This window comes from Pelodiscus sinensis, chromosome 2 (assembly GCF_049634645.1).
Source record: "Pelodiscus sinensis isolate JC-2024 chromosome 2, ASM4963464v1, whole genome shotgun sequence".
NCBI classification, from domain to species: domain Eukaryota; kingdom Metazoa; phylum Chordata; order Testudines; family Trionychidae; genus Pelodiscus; species Pelodiscus sinensis.
In genome coordinates, this window is record NC_134712.1 from 237713750 (window position 1) to 237736383 (window position 22634).

The window sequence follows — 22634 nt, forward strand, 5'->3', positions numbered from 1 at the left end:
GGTATTTGTTGCTTGTGCTCAGTTTGGAAGCCATGTTGGGAAAGTGCACCATTGAAAGTCTTATTATCATATAAAAAAGCTGTTACATATTCATGTGGTAATACACAAAATCAGTACTTCTAAATATAGTACTCAAAATATTGTTAGAGCAGTCAAACTCAAGGTACTTAAAAGAGGATGGATAATGTTAGATATGGGCCTGATTTTTAGGCATATTGAAATTCTATTATATTGCTCTTGCAGTGCAAAGGGGCCTTTAAGCAGGAGTAAATTATAATCACATCCACTTTTAAGACCCTTCCACAAAGACCTAGCAGAGTATAAGGGGAGGGGGGGGCCTCAGTGTGAATGAGAATCAGGTTTAGTACTCATTTATTCTCTCGTTTTTGGGTGTGAGAAAACCATATGAATTTGTGTACTTTTGACATTGGAATAGCCAGGCACAGTGCAGTGAGGCAGTACACTGTATAAGTCTTCCCAACCTCTGCCAGCGTAACTCTTTCCTGCCAGGCACTAGCCCTCCTGTTTAAGTAGATTTCCACTGAAGTCCAGGGGGAATTCCTACATTGGCTTCATATGGAGTTGGATCAGGCCAATTTATGAAGTTATTTTGCTGCCTTGCCTTGTGATACCAATAGATTGCAAAGAGTTGGCTTTGTTAGTGTGTATATATAGAACACATATATATGTATTGGGAAGGATCTACTACTGGCAGCTACAAGAGTTATCATGTAGAAGTTACATGTGCTTTGAGAGCTAAAGGACCAAGGCTTCAGCCTGGCTCCTTGATTGTGTATCTGTAAGTGTTTCAGGAATGCTGCTCTTTAATTGGAACATCAGTTTATTTTTGTAAAGTGCTTTGGCACTCTTTGGAATGAAAATTTATGATGTGATATGAATACAGCACCAATGTTCCCTCTAATCTTTTCCATCCATATTCAGATTTTTTTTCCATTCATGTGCAGAATAATTATGTTCACTGAGGTATATGCAAGTGTGCACCACCAGAAGAAATACAAACGTAGCTGTGAGTGCTCTGCTAATCAGCTAGGGCATCATTTGAATCTCTCCTGAACAACTGCACAAGCACACAGCTTGCACAGGGCACACATGGCAGGGGCTGGGTGTCCAGGCTCCTGAAATCTCCTTCCAGCTCTACCACTGATCTGGAAATTCCTTTAACTCTGTATTATACTTACCCAGTATTGTCTCCGATTGTGTTGTCTCCATGCCTCACTTGTCCAATCACTCCAACATTTAAGTAGAGAATGCTTTCCATGCATTCTGTCAGGGAGGTAATTTACCTTTTAAATTCAGGAGAACTCTTCTCGTCGATCATGTCTCGTATTTTATATTAAAAAAAATAATTTCCAGTGACCACTACAATCTGCACAAATCGAACCTGAGTAACTGAATTATTGCACTGATGTAACCCTCATCCTTCTGTGTTTCTTCACTTCTGTACTGTAAGTGTTCCTCCTCTCAACATACTATATCTAAAATGCAGATAGTATTTCCACTGTTAATCTTTCTACCATGAACAGCTTCACACTACTGAGCACTAGAATTTACATAATACAGTTCACCTGGTATTTAATCTCTTAACCTCTCTGAGTTCATTATCCCAGCCATAATTATTTGAAAGCCCTTGGATGAAAAATGCAAATTATAATGATGAGCTGATCAAGAATGCACTAGGACCTAGTTGAGGCCAAATCTAGCCAAGTACAGTAAAACTCCATTAGTCCAGCATCTAATGCTCCGGCACTCCTGATGGTCCAGCACCATCAGGAATCTGGAAGTGCTCGGGGCAGCCGGACAATTGGAGCTGCTCTGCGCCCGGCTTCCCCAATTCAACCGCTGCTGAAACTGACTAGCAGCTGAATCAGGGATGCCTGGGGCAGAGCAGCTGGGGTGCTGCTGGGTTGGTCCCGTAGCTCTGCTCCTCGGCGCTGCGGGACCACCCCAGCAGCACCCCAGCTGCTCTGCCCCAGGCGCCCCTATTCAGCCGCTGCTGAAACTGACCAGCGGCTGATTCCAGAGCAGCTCTGCCCCGGGCTTCCTGGAGTCAGCCGCTGATCAGACATCCCCAAGAGCAGCTGGGGTGCTGCCGGGTTGGTCTCACAGCGCCGAGGGGCGGCACTACCGGACCAACCCAGCAGCACCCCAGCTGCTCTGCTGCAGGCGTCCCCAATTCAGCCGCTGAATCGGGGACGCCTGGGGCAGAGCCGGACTATTGGAACGGGGGGCTATGAGGGGTCTGGGGTGGCATCCCCCCCACCCAACCACAGACCCCTCATAGCCCCCCCTTCTGATAGTCCGGCATTTCTGATAATCCGGCACCCCCTGGGTCCTAAAGGTGCCGGATTATCGGAAGTTTAATCTAGTCCTGGGGTAGACGTGCAAACGATCATACTGCTTTTCCATCTTCTTTTTCTTTCTTATGAAATTCTTAAAAGGACATAATCACAGTTGGTAACACTCAAAAACTGACCTGTTTTTATTTCTATTTATGAAGTTCATGTAAGTCTTTGTGTGCATCAATTTTCCCCAAACAAATAATTCAGTAATTTTTCCTAGTATTATTTTCTTTTTAGTTTCCCTAGTAGGTGGCAAATCAATAGCCATGGAAATGAAATTCTTCCTTTTATCTACCTAATAGGAAACCAAACCATTGCAATCTTCCCAAGTCCTGAAGGGACCATTTTGTTACAGGTGAAAAGCTATCTGGTCTTAATACTCAGTTGATAGTTGGTTTCTCTGTTGTGACCTATCAACCAGAAACTGGGCTGCTACTAACTAATACTACTAACCCAGGTTGGATTTGAACCTATGCCTGACTCTGTATCATCTTAGCAATGCTAAAAGCTGTGCAGTAATACCCAATTATTCACCCTAATCCTTTAAAATTAAAGAGCCCAGAAGCTCGTCATGTGAATGAAAGAAAGCAAATGTCAGAACCATGATTCCAAGAACTGCAATAAACATTGTAGAGGGAAACATATTTTAAAATTACAAAACATCTTTGAGAATGATGTCCTTTGTAAAATGTTTCTGGAGCAAGCAGGTGAATGAAATAAAGCTGCTTTGAGTGACTGAAGCACACCCAGCAACTGAGTGCTGAAGAGTTCACAGACCAGATGACCTGGGCAGCATTACATGGAAAACCTTTTAATAAGAATGAATTATTGTTTGTAATATTAGTTCTCTGATATACTGTTTCAAAACACACTTTCCCTTCACCTTTGAAACATTCTATGCATTGGCAGAGTAAAATATTACTAGACATGCATACTTTTTGGCCCAGTTAATATTTTGCTTAAATGTATATACATTTACTGCTGACAACGCAAAGTAAATCCCTCTGCCCCTTCCCAAGATAGCTAAGCTCTGTTATGTCCTTTGAGCATCAACCAGTCAATCAGTTATGAGTTTGAGGATTCTCTCTCGTGCTCTGTTGCTCTCTCTCTTTTAAAATAAAATTAGAATGGATAATCCCCTGCTGGAGATAGTCATAAAATACAGAATATTTCCCAAACCAGTTGACAGGCGTGTGGGACTAATCAGCATTTCAATCCCTCTCTTTCCTCCAGAGTCTGCAGAGGATCTACTAGTACATTGCTGCAGAATTTGATGTGGGTGGGAAGTAAGTTTGGTTAAGCAGAAAGCTAGCAAGCAAGCAATGCTGTTGTGGGGGAGAAGGGTGAGTGGTATTCCTATTACAAAATGGAAGTCTTTTGGGGAAGAGGCTGATAGTCACTGTGCAAGTCACTGTGCAATTCTGTGAGCTGCAGGGTTTTTTGGGTCAGAAAATGAATGAATCGCACAGGTCAATAAACGTGTTATCAAGGAGATAAAACATGGACCAGTAGGCACAAGTGCACATCATTCATGGAAGAGCAGATGAGTTTCAAAATATTTTCTGCAATGTAAATGTTTGTTTAATATCAGCATAAACTAATGGAATTCAAGATTCCAGGATGAAAGTAAAATGTATCTAAAAAATGGCTGCCCAGCTATTTGTATACATTGGAAAATGAACCAGACCCTCTGACGTGACTGTGGGTCATATCACAACACCTGAGAGGGGGAAGAAAATGGCTTGAAGTCAGGAGTAGGGAACCTTTTTTGGGTTGGGGGCAGATGACTCACAGAAAAATCGGTTGGGAGCCATACACAAGTGGGAAGCAAAAAAACCAAAACCAAACTCTCACTGACGTGGCCCCGGACTGAGAAGGAGAAAGAAACTCTCCAAATTCCCCTTGCATACCAGAGCCTTGGGGGGCCCAGGATAGTAGATTTTTGTGTGCTCTAGCCCTGCAGAGGGCCAGTGAGAGGGGCTGGCCTCAGGGTCCAGATCCAGGCAAGCCTGGGGTTGCATCCAGCCCCGGGCCTTAGGTTCTCCACTACTGCTTTAAGTCATCTTTGTACCCTCTTGGTCCCCAGCTGCTACTTAAAACAACCTCACAGCTAGAGCAGAGTTAGGTATTTGGTCTACTATGTCTAATTTTAACTGCATCTGTGAGTTTTGTGTGTGTGTTTCTTACATGCGACAGTGACTGCCCTGACTCAAGGAGTGTGGCTTTTTACAATTAGCATCCGGATGATTGTCAAGTAAGAGCTAAGAGAACTGTGTTTCTTTTAAAAGAAACAAACTGTGTGGTCTCCAACAGTTTTTCTGCAGCATAAAGAGAGGGGGCACACACATTCTGGCTTGCTGCATAAGATCTGGTTCTAAACCTACTTCTAGGGACTCTTATCTCACTTTCAGCATCCAAATGCCGCAAAGCAACTAGTAAAAGGTTGAATGCCTTTCTGTGCCAGTAGTGACTCTAGTAAGAATTCAGATGTAGTTTTCCTTCCATTTAATTAAGGCTCAGAATGTGCCCTTTGCCCACACCTTGAGCATATGCAGGAATACTATCAGTAAGAGGATGTAGCTGGCTGATTCAAGACCAGGTGTCAATGAACAATAGCATGATGTGGATGTTTAGTTTTGCCTAATGGCATGTAGAAAACTTCCCTGCTCTGTAGTGCACATAAAAACTATTCTTCTCTCATCATGCTCATTAGGACAAAAACTTGAAAAGAAAAGTAATATATTGAGGCAATGGGTGAAATCCTGGTCTGACTGAAGCCAATGGGAACACTCTACCCACATCAGTAAGGCCAGGATTTTGTCCCATATTTTTGGAAGCTGTCGTAGTATGCCTCTGATTTTTATAATGCATAACAATATTCTAGTAAAGTAAAAGTCTCAATAATATGATCATTAATCTGCAAAAATTCACGTTGTGATTCAGAAAAACACACTATATTTAAAATGACCATAAATTAAATAAATAGCATCTTGAGTAGTATTTTATATACTTATGATAAAGATTTCCATAATACACTACAATCATGCATTACATTCACACAGACACACTTTTCTACATACACTCCACCACTGTATGCGTTCATATAAATAAATAAAAATTCAATGGGAAAATGAATAAGTATAATTACGAAATCTACCTAAATACCTACCTGACTATTCCATTTGATCTTCATCTTTTCATTCCCTCATCACAGATCATTTATCAACAATAGCAAAAGCTACCTCAGGATCTGATACAAGTGGACAGGGTGCAATTCAAAATATTTAATGGGCACAAAAAGGGTAGTAATGAAGATATAGAAGTTTTGCTAGATACAATGAAACCTTATAAGGTTTCTATGAAGTGTATGGATTATATACTTCACAGCAAGTTGCATACACAGAATGCATTAACTTCTTAGTGCTGAAAACCATAGCAGCATTAAGAAACACTGACAAGTTTATAGTGAAGAAGCATTACATTTATCTATTTTACTGTTATACAAACTTCCTGGAAACTTCAAAAAAGTAGTCATCTGTATGGACAGTATTCTAGAATCTTTGTGTAGGTACACTATGTATGTATCATTATTTTCAATAGACAGTACTTAATCCATTAACCTGGCCAGGCCATCTGTGCCACCTTAATGAAACTATTAATGAGTATCAACCCTCTAATCAGCACATTAAAGCTCATAGGTACTCACCCTGCAAACTGGGCACTGCCAGTGACTACTGCTGTCTCTAAGCCTGAACTCATCAGACAAACACTTGGAATGATACACACGAAAACACAGGTCACATATCAACACCTCTCCAGGCAAATGGCATTCAAAACAATACCAGTCATGATTTTCTGTTTCCCAGTCCTACAAAAAATACAAAATAATTTGGTATGATATTTTCATTATCTGCAACAACTAAGAACAAAATTGATACTTCTTAAAGTCCAGCAGCAGTTAGATATTATAAACATTTAAAGATGTGTACTGTACCTCATTTGTGTTTAAAAACCAGGAAAGAAAACCTATATCCTAAAATAATTTTATTAATGTAACACACTCTAACTAAACATAATATGAATTCTAGACTTTATTTCTTTTAATGTCTGGTTAGTAACACAAACCCAAATATGAGCTATGTCCCAAACTATACATTAAAAATCTCCACAATAAAAGTGTTCTTGGTTCTAGTCTTGTAAGATATAAGCTATTAACCTTTTATTAAAATACTTAATTGTTAGACTACCCAAACAAACATTTGTGCTTAGCACTGGACCTTAACAAATTGCAGATCAGTGTTCTCTTTTTCCTTTCCATAGATGTGGTGTATTTTCTTACATACATTACTAAAGGGTGGGGCCTAAAAGTGTCCTACTCTCTTAGAAATGACAGGTTTTCAGTTCTAAAGTGTGAATTACAAAGAATAAAATAATGAACTATTGCACAAAAAATTCTGATGAGCCATCCCAATACAATTCAGAAAGAAAAAAAGTTTTATCTATAGTGCTGGACATTACTGAGATTATTCCTGGAGCCCTGCCTGGAAGATAAGGAATGTGATTCTATTGATATACAGATGTGTTCTGATACATTCTTCCTTGAAAATTTAGTCTTGACTGTGAAATTCTGACCTGATACATGTGTGTAATCCTCACTGACGTCAATAAGAGGATCATGAATGTGACTGCAGGCAGAATTTAGCCCTAGAAGTCTATAAGACTAAAATATAGACAGAATTTTGAGTGGTCAGAATTAAATGATGTTTACATTTGCCAGTGTTATCTGAAATACAGTTTCCCCTCTGCTTAGAACAGAAAATATCTTTCCTAGTTCAGGTATCACTCTGAGTCCTTTCAATTGCAAATACTGCACTGTTCAATTGGTTTTCATGCTTTGTAAAAGAATTATTCTGATTAAGTATGACCAAATTATTTTTTACCCTCATCTTGTGGAATCAGCTGTTGGAAAAGATGTTCTCACCACATCTGGTCTGACCAAGTCTGGTCCGACCAAGTCTGGTCCAGAGTCATGAGAATCCTCACTTCTTTTCTCCATGCCTGGGAACTACTGTCACTTTACTCTTTGCATGCGAGTGACCTCCTCCAATATAGCATCTCCACTGTTGCTTAGTAGATGCTTATACAGCAAGTGGCAGTCATCATTTTCTGGACCCTGAAGAATAACTCTATTGTCTCCATGACCCTCCTGAGTAGAAAATACCCTTGGACGCAATGGTAATCCCAAACCCAGATCTTCTACGCCCCAGAACACATAATATTAATGCTAACCAGGACAGTATTTTTTTAACCTTCATCAGCTTCTCTTTGAACTCAGAACCTTGGGGATGAAAATATTAATATGTTGTTCAGATCTGTAGCTCACGATATAATAAGACTTTTGTCTTTTTTACTCACGGGATCTAATTTTCAAAATGTGTTAGCCTCAGCTCTGATAAATTTTATGATGTCCATACAGTATACTGACTTCAACAAAGTACAATAGCAATACACTTCAGAGTTCTTTCATCAGAACATTTTAACTACAACTAAAATACATATTTGATTTGCTACTATACTAACAAAGTGATATTAAGATGAAACATCAATTTAGGTTCATTTTCCATTTCCTATAATACTATTCATCTGTACATAACTTTGCAAAACTTCAACCATAGCAAGAAGGCCAACTAAGAGAGAAAATTAGCTTTTGATTGAAAATTTTCCTAAATAAAAATAAAGATGACTCAAATCCATTTGTTGTAGCTACTGAGGGGAAGGTATTTTACCATACAATTAGGTAGTTCACAATTTTGTAGAGATTACTGAAAGAACTAAATATTTGAGTATATTCCAGATATGCCACTTATGTTGAAATATACTACCAGTTGAATGCAAGGTTTTATGACAATGGTCAAATACGCTTGCTGGGAAGAAAAAGGAAATGGCCAAGCCAAAAATCATGAATGATCTTAAATAAAACAGCAGTAGACGGTAGCATTCCCTCTATAAGGTTTTGAAAACAAATTTCTCTGTACTTTTCATCCTTTTCATAGAAGGTATTTTCAGTTAATTGAAGTACATAAAATGCATGTATATAAAAATAAAACTCATTTTATGCACAGTATTCATTATCTTAAAAAAAAAATAAACAACAAAATATTCCTTGTAAAAATACACTACTGGCTTCAACAGTCAGGTTACACAAATAAATTATCCTCTAACAGTAATAAAACCTCATTTTCTTCAGTTGGTTTGCATGGAAGTTAATGGAAGCAGATTTTGGCCAACATATTGCCCTTGCAGGAAACTAGAGTTATTTAAATAAAGTCTGACTGCCAATGTTCTTGTCACAGCAGGTACAAGTTCTTAAAATAGAGCCAAGAACAATCATAGCTAAGTCTGCATTTACAAAGTTTACCACCAGGTGTCATCACCCACTCCGAAAAGAACTGATTAAAGAGCTATCACTGCAACTACACATCTTGAAGTTTAACACCCGAGTAACCACTTCCAGCTGCCACCAAGAGAGAAAAAATTAAACTAGAAATACACAGTATCGGCTAAAAACTTAGATCTGGAAGTGATAAGGATGATGATGGTGAGATAAATAAAATAACTCTAAAAACAAGATGCAGTAATCTAAACTATCCTAATGAAAGATAGAAATGTAGCAGAAAATAACAGAAAATAACAGTTTAAGACCACATAGTGCAAAAGTTGTTCACCTTGTTTTTTGCTGTTGTCCGGGAGAAAGGCTGCATACTGTAGGCCTTTCAAAATAAAAGAACAAAACATCTTGGTATCTATACTGTTAATCCACTGTATTATCAGGATATACACAGTCTAGAAGTAATTCAAACATGGTGATGGGGAAATCATATTGTCACTACTATCCTCTGTTTGTATACATTTCCTCCTACAAATTTTGCATACTACCTTATCTACTAGCATTTTCATCACATTTTAGTGTGGTACCAAAACCTGTCCCATGCACTTACGCTACTTAAGGGAAAAAAACAAAAACAAAAAATAAAAACCCCAAACCCTCTTGGCCCCCAAAACTCAGCAGCATTTAACTTCTGAAATCTCCAAAAATGTGAGAGAGACTAAAATGCAACTCTGATATGAATCCACTGTGCTGGTGTCAATTCTTCAGCAAATTAAGAAAATACCTTATTTATTGTGTATTGGCAGCAGCTGTACTATCGCGTTACAAATTCATAGTCCTTAAGATAGGCTTATGAAATACAAGAGGATACAAATTCATGGGGGCCGTTTGGAATGAACTCCACTGCAAGTACCCAATGTGCCAAGTTTTGGTTTTTTTTCTTGCAAATAGCTAGGGAAACCTCTGGCTTTGTTGCACTGGCAGAAAAAGGGAATCCCCATCCAGCAGCTGCCCCACTGCTAAAGTTCACTGGTTCACTGGCACCCAGAGGCTGGCCATGGCCCCCAAGAGGAAGCTGACTTGGCAGTAAAGTTACATAGCTTAGATACAACATAAAACTCATTTAATTCAGCTGTTCCTTGACTTATAGGTGCATGTATTAGCAGGGCAGCAAATATATGTTTTGCAGTCTGTATTTAAGCAGCAAAGATTATGCTATGCAGAATTACAGTAAAAGCCCTTTTATCCGGCACTTCACCAATCGGCAAGTTCAATAAACTGGCATTTCTGATCTGCATAAAAAGTCTGCTTTACAGTGTGATTGATGCAGAGCTGGCAGGAGATTGGGGCATAGGAGGGGCTGCAAGGTATGCTCTGGGAGGAAGTTGGGGTCTGGAAGAAGACTTGGGGCTTAGGGTGCAGGATGGGGGCGGGGAGGTTGCTCACATTTAGCAGCCCCTGCGAGTGACTCCCCATCCCTACTGTTGCAGGCAGAGGAGTGTCTGGGCCCCTCTCCATAACCCCTCTCCCAGCGCTGACTCTGCAGTTCCTAATCCATTGGTTGGGAACTGTTGCCAGTAGAAGCTGTGGGGAGATGACAGCTGTTGATGGAGACAGTGTGCCTGCTTGCAGCAGAGTCTCCTGTTTCTGCCTGCCAGAGATGAACGCCTGCCCCCCTTCTGGCACTTTAGCCCCTCCCACACCCTAGCCCCCTGCCAGACCCAATGCCCCTCACAGAGTCTCTCTCACCCTTGCCCCACAACCCCCCCCCCCCCACTCCAAACCTCTCTCTCTCAGTCAACCAGCATTTTTAATTTACCATCATCCCCTGGTCCTCCAGCATGCTGGATAAAAGGCTTTTATTGCAGATGGGATGGGATGGTGTTCTGTTACTCGCCTGCATTGATATTATATATTAAAATCATTTGAATTCCACATCATAAAAGAAGCTAACTTTGCACAGAAGCCAACAGGAGATGAATTTACTCAGCTCCTTGAAGGGAGGCATTCCCAGCAACATGCAGAATTTGGCACAAGGGACAACTAATGAGTGGATTCACTTTCGTGTGTTCTGTCTTACATAGGCTTTGGTGTCTTTCTTAATGCAAATACATAAATTTACACCTGAACACCAGAAAAATAACATGGGACAAAACATGTCAGGCTATTCAGAACATCTGGTACTGAAAACATAAACTCAAGGAAACAGAAATCACAGACGGGTAGTCATGTTAGTCTGTAACTTTAAAAACAAGGAGTAGTTCTGTGGCACCTTAAAAACTAGCAGAATTATATTGAAGCATGAGCTTTCGTGGGTAAAATCCACATCATTGGAAATAACAGAAACCAAGATATATAACAGCAGAAGAAGTACCTGTCAATTGTAGGACTCATGTTAATGAGGCTAATTAAGGGTCTACATTTCCACATCAAAAGCTATGTATGGGACACATCTAGCCCATTTAATTAGCTTCATTAACATAGATCCTATAATTGACAGGTACTTCTGTTATCTATCTATCTATCTATCTATCTATCTATCTATCTATCTATCTATCTATCTATCTATCTATCTATCTATCTATCTATCTATCTATCTAACTTGGTTTCTGTTATTTCCATTTCAGTTCATCTAAGGATGTGGGTTTTACCCATGAAAGCTCATGATTCTAAATATTTTTGTTAGTCTCTAATGTGCCACAGGACCACTTGTTGTTTTCAAGGGAACAGAGTAGTCAGCATGCCTCTGCCTTTTTTAATGAATAAAGTATGTATTTGTTGTCATGGTGAGAATAACTTTCAGTGTACAAAAAAAAATGTTCATTATAAGGCAAATGTACATGGGAGAGAAATGCTTGTTCATTACTAAAGGACATTTACTTAGTTATAACTTGAAACAGGTAATCTATAATTTGGATAATGTGTCAGTTTGTGGTATAATTAACATACCATTAAGCAGGAGACGTGTAGTATATATTGATAGTAAAAATAGCAGTAACTAGACATCATCATTGTAACTATTAGACCATTTCCATATATTAGTGAGCCAAGAGAAACAGCAGTCATAATTACTGCAAAAATGTATAAAATAAAACAGTGAATTAATACAAAAGGCACAGACCTATTATTTTGCCAGAATCACTCTGGTACTAAGTCTTTATATGAAGCTGTAATCAGAAAATAAATGTGTGGTTAACATATTCTGTAGACATTTTTGTCAAAAGGGTTCACCTCTCTTTCACAAAACCAATATATTTTACTAGCATTGGCAATTTCTTACCTGTTAATTTGATTTCCCCAAGTCCTTTAATGTTAGCCCAGACAGCAGGTTCAAAAGTGATTCAATCACCAAACAGAGAGAAGGGGGAAAACAAAGCTCTAATAATGAAATTTCCCTAAAAGGGACCCTTTCTGGTTGATCCTGCTCTGTTACATACTTCCCAAACCATAGAAATTATTGCTACTTGGTTGACCCAACCAGTGAGTGAGGGGTCTTGCTGACTGTTTCCATTATGAGGGAACTTGATGCTGGAGTCAGGTATTTCTTTGATGCAATCCTGTTTATTTAAAAAGAGCACACATAAGATCTTGTTTCCCTAAACATAGTAGGAATCAAACAACAGGAGACAGTTTATTCGCTTGCAGTTTGAAGCATCTTTCCACCCAGCACTCTTCCCAAAAGCTCTCACTTAGCTTTTCTTCAGTTTCATGCTGCAAGTGATTCTCTAGCTGCTTCTGGAGATTATTGGATGTTTGTGAAGTGTTTCTGCTGCTTTCCTTATACACACAGCTCCCTCAATAACTCCCATTCAGCCCCACCCCCCCAGTCCACTGGTTCAGATTCCTGACTGCCCTTGCATGTGGCCTGAGTTTTCAGTGGTAGCTCCCATTGTTCAAGCTATCTATTACATTAAGGATTTTAATTGCTGTTTATATTTATCCTGAATCAAGGATAGCCAATACACCCACCAGCTTCACTAAGGTTTCACCCAGCCTCCAGCGACATTATACATCATTCCCGGAACTGTATGGAGATCCACAAACATAGCAAAAACTGAGCAAGGTGTCTAGACCTGAATAAAAGAAAAGGAAGAAACCAAGACGCACATTTCCAGTACAAGTATATAAAATGACTGTGCTACATAACAGTCATTAATGTCAACCAAGCCACATGTTTACTTCCTTACGTGTCAGTTTGAAAAATCTATTATCTAATCAGCAAGCAACTATCACAGGGGTGGCCAACCCATTTAACAAAGGAAGCCAAAACAGTGGCGGAAAAAATGCGAAGAGCTGCACCAGAATTGTCAAGCAAAAAAAAAACAAAAACAAAAACAAAACACTAGAACAGAATTGTTGAGCAAAAGCAAAAAAAAATTTTTTTTTTTAAAAAGGAGGCTGACCCTTTAAGACAGCCATCATCTTGGGCACCATTTTTGAAAACCCTGCAGCTCCGACCCGGTAAGCACAGGGAAGCTGGGGAGAGCCTGCGGCTATTGGAGAGGGGTAGGGCCACAGGAGCAGCTTTGCGAGCCACATTTTTTGGGGGCAAGAGTCGCATGTGGCATGCAAGCTGCGGGTTGGCCACGGCTGAACTATCATTTTCCAAACACCCTCAAACCAGCACAGACAAGCTATGGGACATGAGAACTCCAACTCCAGGACAGAGAGAGTGGGTACCAAGAAGAAATGAGACACTAACAAATTACAACATTCAGGAAAGACCTACTAAAAGCAGAGTTTCCAAAGCTATGAAAAGATTTTACAGAGAAAATATCTCTCCTCTCAGCCTAAGGTGACAATGATGAATGTTCTAATCATTCATGGTAGAAGGAAGAACCTGACAGAAGAATGTGCTTCTTTAGTTTACACAGTCTCAAGTTCAACCAGAGGCATAGCTAGGGTGTTATGCGCCCAGGGTCAAAGGCAAAATTTGTGTCCCCCAATCATTTGTTACTACCCTTTATACATTCTAGTCTGTGCTAGGAGGGAAACATGCGAACAGGGTTTGGCTTGGACCCTCCGTGCTGCTCTTGTCCAGCCAAAGTGCAGAATTTTCCACATCAGAAGCAGGAACTCGCAGCCTGCAAGGTGAGCAGGGCCTGGTGGTTTGGGGTGACAATGAATCTCATCCCCCGAGGCTGGAGAATTGCTTGAGCCCCAGGCAGGGGCAGCGCACTGTGTGCATCTGGTGTGTCCACGCCAAGCCTGGCAGCACGACAGTGGCTCATGGGAAGTTCGGGACCCGGGGCTTCTGAAGGAGACTGATAAAGCTAGGCTGCAAAGGGACCGGGGTTAAAACTGCTGTGTGGGTCCCGGGTGGCATTGCATTGTGAGCAGCCACTGCAGCATAGCCGGAGTAGGAGCCGGTCTCTATAGAGCACTGATTAATGTCCCCAGCTTTGCTCGTGTTCTGAAGCAGAGGGATGGGACATGTAGGGGGGCTCAGGGCAGGGGGTTCTGGTGTTAGGAGGCGGGTTCGGGACAGGGGGCTGGTGTTTGAGAGGCATGGGTGGAGTTAAGGAGTCATGCAGGGGGTTGGGTTTGGGTGCAGGCTCAGGGACGGGGTGAAGGTGCAGGAGTCAGGGATGGCGGTGGGAGGTGAAGGGCTCATAGCAGGGCACTGAAAGACAGGGGTAGCTCACCGGGGCTGGCCAGTGGTGAGTGTGACACAGATCTTGCGGCGGATCCTCACGGGGGCAAGGGACTCCAGGAGCTGGCTCCAGTTTCCATCTACTCCCCTCCAGCAAGTGGGGAGGACTAGCTCTAGGGGTCGGCCCTCAACTGCAACTGCCCCTGCAGCTCTTGGGGGTTTTGTAGTTCCAGGGTCTGCCCGGCCTGCAGCTGCACCCCAGCCTCTAAACGAATCGGAAGAGGGTGGAAGTTGGAGTCAGTCCTGAACTCCAGGTGCTACCCTTCCATCCCCTGAATTCAGAGTTGCCATGGTGGAATTGCTCTGATCTCGCACAGAGACTGTCAGTGTAAAAAGAAGCCGTCTTGCTGTCTTGCCCCAGTTGTGCTGCAGGGGCTATTCACAGGCAGTTAAATTGGTGCCCACCCTAGCAGGTGCCCGGGGGCAAATGCCCCCCGTCTCTCCGTTGTTATGCCTCTGCAATTCAACATGATACTGAAACTTTAGAGGCTATTGTGATTGTATGCAGGTGCTTTCTATCCTATGTTGCGGGAATGGACACAATAAGGAAAGGAAACAGTGTTGAACCAAATGGAAAGGGGAAATAATCTGAAAATAATCTTTACTGTATCTTTGAACCCGTCTGTGTAGAGGCCTGGCATTTCATTACAATAATTCCCCACATTCCTGGAAGAATGGATGGCCATGAGAAAGACAGTTTTAATGTTGAAGACTTTCCTTGAGATCTCTCTAGTAGGTTCAGAACTTGCAACAGCATGGAAAACACCTGCTTGGAAAATTGCTTCCTCCTCAGATACACTAGACTGATGTGACTGAAATCCCTCTAGCAAACTGACCCAGAAGCAAACTGAAATCCCTCTAGCAAACTGGTCTTACATGATGGAAAGACAGAGAATGATCTAAATTCTATAGAGATTCAACAGCTCCAGAAGTCCAGACCTCTCAGCAACTTCAGAGCTATTAGGATGAAATTTGGCCTGACCTTCATAGATTTCTGAAAGGCTTTGCAATCAAGGGAAGGAGGTGAAAGGTGCATGGTAAGTTGAAGTTCCAAGAGTGAGTGGGAGCATCCATACTTCAAGTTACCAAGTCATCACATGTGAAAAACATTTACATGTTCACATTTAACTTGGAGACCATATGGAAAGTTTCCACTTCAAGAATTCCTCATTTGCTGTAAACACAAGGAATTCTGACTGCAACAGATACCATTCCTATGACTAGATTTGGCTCCAGATTAGCCAGTCCCACCCAAGACTTCAGACTCCAGAGAAATGGATAATAGCAAGGGGTCAGCAACCTTTTCAAACCAAAGAGGCAAACTACATCAAAATTCAGAACAAGTTGTCAACAAAGAGCAGTGTAACAATGCCCATTTTCATGACTGAAAAAATACAATGTCATGTTATTGATTATTGACATGATTAATAATAGCATAAATTAAACATGACCTGTTTTGTCATGAAATACCATTCTAAATTCGATTTTTTGTTTGAGGACAATCTTTCACTACAAATAAGTCTGCCCACTCCTTTTGAAAATTTTGGTACTCGTCATCTCTGCTGTTTCTCTTCACCATTTTTCCTGTTAGGGGTCACAGAATAGTATACCATCATGAAAGATTTCTCAACCAATCAAATAAAAATTGAATATGCACTTCCCTCAATAAGTGGAGAGCATGGATGGTTGTTAAAATGAACAATTTTAAAGGTAGGGATGAAAGTAATTTACATTTCTTACAGGTACAGTCTTTTCACAACCTGCCCCCCCCCCCTTGTGGCCTTATAATAGGAGGAGGGGGAAATGTGCGATATAACAATGCCTGTATGAAATGTAAGTGTGAGGGCGGAGAGTTGTGGGGGGGGGGGGGGGGGGGGGGAGGGAGGAAGGCCTGGGCAAAGTTTGAACTCCATGTCAGTGCAAGGATAGATGGGAAATTGGGATTCTGAAGGTATGTAGTAGTACCCTAATCTTGGTTTAGTTTTTGAGGTTAGCATTTTATCCACAGAGTTAATAAGTGTGGAAAAGTTGTTTTCTGATTATGTACTTAACAGTGGACTCCTAATTGACTTGCAAGACATTTTTACTCAAAACAGGCCAGTATGCAGGAATTTCTGTGGGAGAAAAGGTTCCCTCTATTTTCCATCCATGAGTAGAGTGAGTTATCTTGTGCACTAATATTGAGGTCATGTATGGTTGTTTGGATGTGTGCCACCAGGGGCGGATATAGGGCAGGGCGAGCGGGGTGGCCGCCCCGAGCCCCGTGCTTCAAGAAGCCCCGCGCATGCACCGTGTCAAAAGGGGGGCCCTGTAAAATCGTCATCTGCCCGTGTGCCACTGTGGCACCCAAGTTATAAACCTCTCCCTTTTCTCATCTGCTGCCATGTTTTCCACCTACCCTTGCCCATCTGCTCACCTAGTGCCTGCTGCTGCCCCCCACCCTTCACCTTCTTCCGCTGTCCTGGCTCCTGCCCTTCTCACCCCCAGCAGCCCTCCTGACACCTGCTCCCCATCATCCTTGACCCCTGCACCTGCCTTTCCTCTCCTGTGCCCATCCCTTCTCTATGCCCCCTCGCCCAGCCCTTCTAACACTTTCCTCTACCTACCTGCCCTACCTCTCTCCTCTGCTCTCTGGTGCCTGTCCTTCCCCTCGCTCCCTGTGTCTGCTCTTCTGCTTCACCCTCACAATCCCCCTGGCACCTGCACCTTCCCTTATCCTTGCACCCTCCTGGTGCCCCCCCTTCCCTCACTGACCCTGCCTTCCCAACACCGTCCCTCCTTGCCCTCTTTCTTCTAGGTACCCACCCTCTCACCCCCTATGCCCTAGTTCTCCTCACACCCCTCTGCACCCTTATACATGACATGTTCCACTCCCTGCCTTCCTCATGCCCACCACTGCTTAAAACCCCTCTTCTCCCAGCACCAATTCCTCCCCTCTCCTCTTCATTCCTCTTGTCCCCACTACCCCTCCTCTCTGCCAGCATCACCCTGTCCCCTCCCCTCTCCCACTGACAACTTCCCATCCCCCTGCTCCTCCTGCCTTTTCCCCTCATTGTCTCCTCCTGATCCCCAGGCATTTGTCTCTCCTCCACTATGCCCCTTGGTGCCTTCTCCTTTCTTCTCCTGCCCTGGCCTCCTCCACTCAGCCCCTTCCTCTCCTCACCTCCAGCTTCCCCTTAGTTCTCCCCCATTCCATATGAGTCAACAGTGTGACACTATTGCAAAAAAAGCAAACACGATTCTGGGATGCATTAAGAGGAGTGTTGTGACAAGAAGTCATTTTTCCGGTCTACTCTGAGCTGATTAGGCCTCAATTGGAGTATTGCATCCAGTTCTGGGCACCACATTTCAAGAAAGATGTGGAGAAATTGGAGAAGGTCCAGAGAAGAGCAACAAGAATGATTCAAGGTCTAGAGAACATGAGCTATGAGGGAAGACTGAAAGAACTGGGCTTGTTTAGTTTGGAAAGCAGAAGACTGAGAGGAGACATGATAGTGGTTTTCAAGAATCTAAAAGGCTGTCACAAGGAGGAAGGAGAAAAATTGTTCTCTTTGGCCTCTGTTCATAGGACAAGAAGCAATGGGCTTAAATTGTAGCAAGGGAGGCTTATGTTGGACATTAGGAAAAACTTCCTAGCTGTCAGGGTGGTTAAACACTGGAATCAAGTACCTAGGGAGGTTGTAGTATCTCCATCACTGGAACTATTTAAGAACAGGTTAGATTGACATCTATCAGGGATAGTCTAGATGATGCCTGGTCCTGCCATGAGGGCAGGGGACTGGACTGGATGACCTTTCAAGGTCCCTTCCAGTTCTAGTGTTCTATGATTCCCTCATCTTCTGCCTTCTCCCCACAACCTCCTCTATTTCCCTGGATCCGGGGCTGTTCTTGCCTAGCTCCAGTCCTGGCACATGGGGCAGCCACTTGACACATGGCCCCACCTCTGTCTGCATGACAGCTGCTGGGTCCTGGACCGCGGATCTAAAAATAGTACTGTAGCCCTGGTTCTAGTCCTGGCACACAGCACAGCTGAGGGGGTGGACGGGCCTTGGCGCACAAACTTCTGGTCAGGGGAACAAAAGGCTACATTGGAAGGCTGGGGCTTGCTGGCAGCCCCTGCTTCCCCTTTGGGCTGGTGGATTCATGGGGATCCATTCCTCCCTCGTAACTGGCTCTGGGCACCAAGCTGTAGCTCCCCAGCATGGGGTGCTGGAGATGGGGCTGAAAAACCGAGGCTGCTACCACTGAGTTGCCAACTCTAGCGAGGGATTACCGGAAGGTGGCTGGAAGGGGGAGGGCAGGAGGCACTGGGAGGGTGGGAAGGACGGACCAGGAGAAGGGAAGAGAAGGCGGAGCTGCAGGGAGGGGAGAAGAGATGGGCAAGAGCTGGGAGACAAGGGAAGGCAGAGAGGAGGGTGGCCCCAGTGGGCATGGAGAAGTGGACCATTTCAAAAAAAGATATATTGGCATTGGAAAAGGTTCAGAAAGGGGCAACAAAAATGATTAGGGGTTTGGAATGAGTGCCATATGAAGAGAGATTAAAAAGACTTGAACTTTTCAGCTTAAAAAAGAGGAAACTAAAGGGAGATATGAGAGAGGTCTATACAATCATGACAGGTATGGAGAAAGTGAATAAGGAAATTCTATTTACTTGTTCCCATAGCATAAGAACTAGGGGTCACCAAATGAAATTAACAGGTAGCAGGTTTAAAATAAACAAAGGGAAGTTTTTCTTCACACGGCACAGTCAATCTGTGGTACTCCTTGCCAGAACTAGATAAAGTCATGGAGGTTAGATACATCAATACTTATTAACCAGAATGGGTAGGAATGGCGTCCCTAGCCTCTGTCAGGCTACATATAGACTGCAGGCTTATTTCGGAGGAAGCTTTTTTGGAAGAGATCTTCCGAAAAAATGTCTTCTGAAAGAGAATGTCCACACTGCCAAAGTGCATCGAAAAAGTGATCTGGTTTTTCGAAAGATAGCATCCACACTTCCTCCTCACAGAAAGAGGTTTGCCAATGTTGGAAAAACCCCTCTGTTCTTTTGATTTTTTTTCGAAAGAACACAATTGCAGTGTGGATGTAAGTTAAGTTTTTTCAGAAAAACGGCTTTAGTGTAGATATAGCCTCAGAAGCTGGAAATGGATGACAAGAGAGGGATCATTTGATGATTATCTGTTCTGTTCATTCCCTCTGGGGCATGTGGCATTGGCCACTGTTGAAAGACAGGATACTGGGATAGATGGACTCTTTGGTCTGACCCAGTATGAACGTTCTTATGTTCTAAGACAAGAACATGCCAACAGCAATAGTTCTAGACATGTCAGTAAGATAGCGAGGCACACGCAATAGAAAGTATACCTATGCTGCAACCAAAGTTGCCTCGAACAAAAGTTATCTTATACTTTTGCTACTTAAGCTCCAAAAGTAACATTGTACTTAGGTGAGAACTGAACCTGGCCCCCAAATTAGGGGGCGGTTGAGTCATGCTGTATCATAAGGAAAGAATCTAAAGAAGACTCCATTCCTCTGAACAACAGGCTCAATCCCATTCTACTCCTTTTTGTGGAGAGCAATAACTAGAATTACTTGCACATTAGTGAAGATACAGACTGCTATAGCTAATTCAACTGGAAGGCTCTGAATTGCAAGTGCTGGCCCACTGTGAAAAAACTGAAGCAGTTCCTATAGGATCAGAGGGGTAGCCGTGTTACCATGAATCTGCAAAAGCGGCGAGGAGTCCTGTGGCACCTTATAGACTAACTGAAGTGTTGGAGCATAAGCTTTCGTGGGCAAAGACCCAGTTCGTCAGATGCATATAGTGGAAATTTCCAGAGGCAGGTATAAATATGCAGGCCAGAATCAGGCCGGAGATGACGAGGTGGATCCAATCAGGGAGGATGAGGCCCACTTCTAGTAGCTGATCTGGAGGTGTGAATTCCAAGAGAGGAGAAGCTGCTTTTGTAATTAGCAAAAATGTGAATGGCTCGCTAACTACAAAAGCAGCTTCTCCTCTCTTGGAATTCACACCTCCAGATCAGCTGCTAGAAGTGGGCCTCATCCTCCCTGATTGGATCCACCTCGTCATCTCCGGCCTGATTCTGGCCTGCATATTTATACCTGCCTCTGGAAATTTCTACTACATGCATCTGATGAAGTGGGTCTTTGCCTATGGAAGCTTATGCTCCAACACTTCAGTTAGTCTATAAGGTGCCACAGGACTCCTCCCCTTTCACCTTTGGCCTAATGATAAATCTCTTGGGAGGTTTCCTCAGACCCTTAGAATAGTTTTGAAAATCTCAGGGCTTTTGACAATGCTAGACCAACTGATCATAGCAGCTGTGGAAATGAGGGCAAAGCAAGCAGAGGAAGATTAAAGAAACTGATTTTGTCCTAGCTAACTTGAGACCAAAAGTAATCTGAAGTCACTTTGAATAAGTAACATTATTTTCAGATACAAATATATGATTTCAATATTAATTCCAAATGTCAGGAAAGTCCGAAAGCAAGTTAGCCAGCCTGGATTCATTTTTACACAAGGAAAATCTCATGGTTTTCCGTTTCCTATTGTATATTTGAAACACTGGAGCTAGTGAACTGCCTCCCCGCAAAAAGTACTCACCACTAAACTAACATACACACTGACAAAAAGGAAAAGATGTGAGGAGAAGTGGTTTGGAGGTGTGGAGGGAGGGCTGAATGTTCAGAAAAAGAAAAATGATTTCTTGTCATGTCCTACTCTGAGAAAAGAGGACCAGAAAAAGCAGGGTTGGCCAGCCAAGAGAGCTGTCTCCATCTGCTGGAGGCAGCAATTAACTGAGTACAATCAGTCAACCAGTCCCCTTTATAAAAAAGAGTGACATTTCAAGAGCATTGCCTTCTTCCTGCTTCCACTGTCTGTGCAGCAGAGAAAAGGCACAAAGCACTACAATCAGTTGTGGGGCCTTTCCTCTTTACACCATCAGAGAGTCTGGTAACTACACAACAACTTGAAACCACTGCAAAGGCGTGAACTGAACTGTGGTTGCCAGTCAAGTGCACAAACCAGACCTTCCCCAATAACACATCTTCATTTTAAGGTATAAGTAGTATTGTCTGGCTTTATGAATAAATGTATATTTATTTTTAATAGAGAATTAAGAATAGCCTCCATGAAAACTATTTGTAGGAAATTTACAAAATGTGTAGGATAGTCATGAATTGCTTTCAATCTTCAGTAAAAGGAGTGTGACTTTTTAATAAGCATGGCACATCATATTTAAGAATGTTATCTAGAATCAACAAGCAAAATGTATTTCTGGTGCAATTCCATTGATTTCAATAAGATACATCAAGGAAGATATAGACTGCTATCTTTTCAGGATATGAATGAACAAAATATACTGCCTAAGTAAATTAACATTTAGGAACGTTATTTTTTATCAGACAGGAATTGTGTTTCCATGTTATGTTATTCATTGAAATCACTGGAATTACTATCATTAAGGATTTAAACTAATGTCAAAATGTTTTCTAAATCAACAACAACGAGAAAACTCAGTCTTGTTAATAACAAACAATGCGCTACCTTTGTATTTATATAGCACTTTTCATTTGAGGATTTCAGAGCATTTAACTAAATAACCTTCAACACCATTTTTTTATACAGGAAAGTATTATTATATGTACATGATGTGTTACCACTATTCTTAGCATTGCCAGTTGTGGTAGGACAGAGAAGAGCACATGAAATTACTTACCAGGCACTTGTGTTAAGAATAGAAATAATCTTTTAGAGGTGAACTACTTATCACCTGAGCTCAGAATTCCACATTTCTTTTGCTAAAGGTGATGACAACAGTGGTGCCTAAAGCAAGGCAAGGTGCCACACTCAAGGTATGTCTAAATTATGCTCTATTTTTGAAAGCGGAGTTTTCAAAAGTGAAAATAGTCTGGACGTGCTTTATCAGGAAAAAACCCCTTTTTCAAAAAAACTGCATAAACCTCATTTTTTAATTAAGGAAGAGAGGTTTTTTGAAATAGAGATTTTTTCTGAAAAAACCCCCATGTCTAGACTACTTTCATTTTTGAAAGCAAGATCGGAATTTGCATATCCTCTTTCGAAAATAGAGCGTAGTCTAGACATAGCCTCAGGGATTAGTACCATTGACTGTAGCAGTGGAAATGCAGAATTCTGAACTAACATCCTAGCAAATAAATAAATGAGGTAATGGTTATCAACTACTTTGCT

The 22634-nt window shown here is 42.0% G+C and overlaps 1 protein-coding gene across 10 annotated transcripts in view; it reads right to left on the reverse strand.

The window, feature by feature from the left end:
- The window catches only part of ZMYND11 (zinc finger MYND-type containing 11), a 181051-nt gene that overhangs the window by 33627 nt on the left and 124790 nt on the right, over nt 1–22634 (reverse strand). For 7 of the 10 annotated variants that reach the window (XM_075922725.1, XM_075922718.1, XM_075922720.1 and 4 more), the window contains 2 exons: nt 9086–9130; nt 6067–6228 (listed from right to left, as the gene is read on the reverse strand). The exons of 1 other annotated variant lie outside the window; for it this stretch is intronic. In XM_075922725.1, coding sequence (XP_075778840.1) covers nt 6067–6228; nt 9086–9130 — 207 coding nt within the window. The remainder of the gene's footprint in view (nt 1–6066; nt 6229–9085; nt 9131–22634) is intronic. 2 more of the 10 variants (XM_075922726.1, XM_075922724.1) reach the window with 1 other exon arrangement.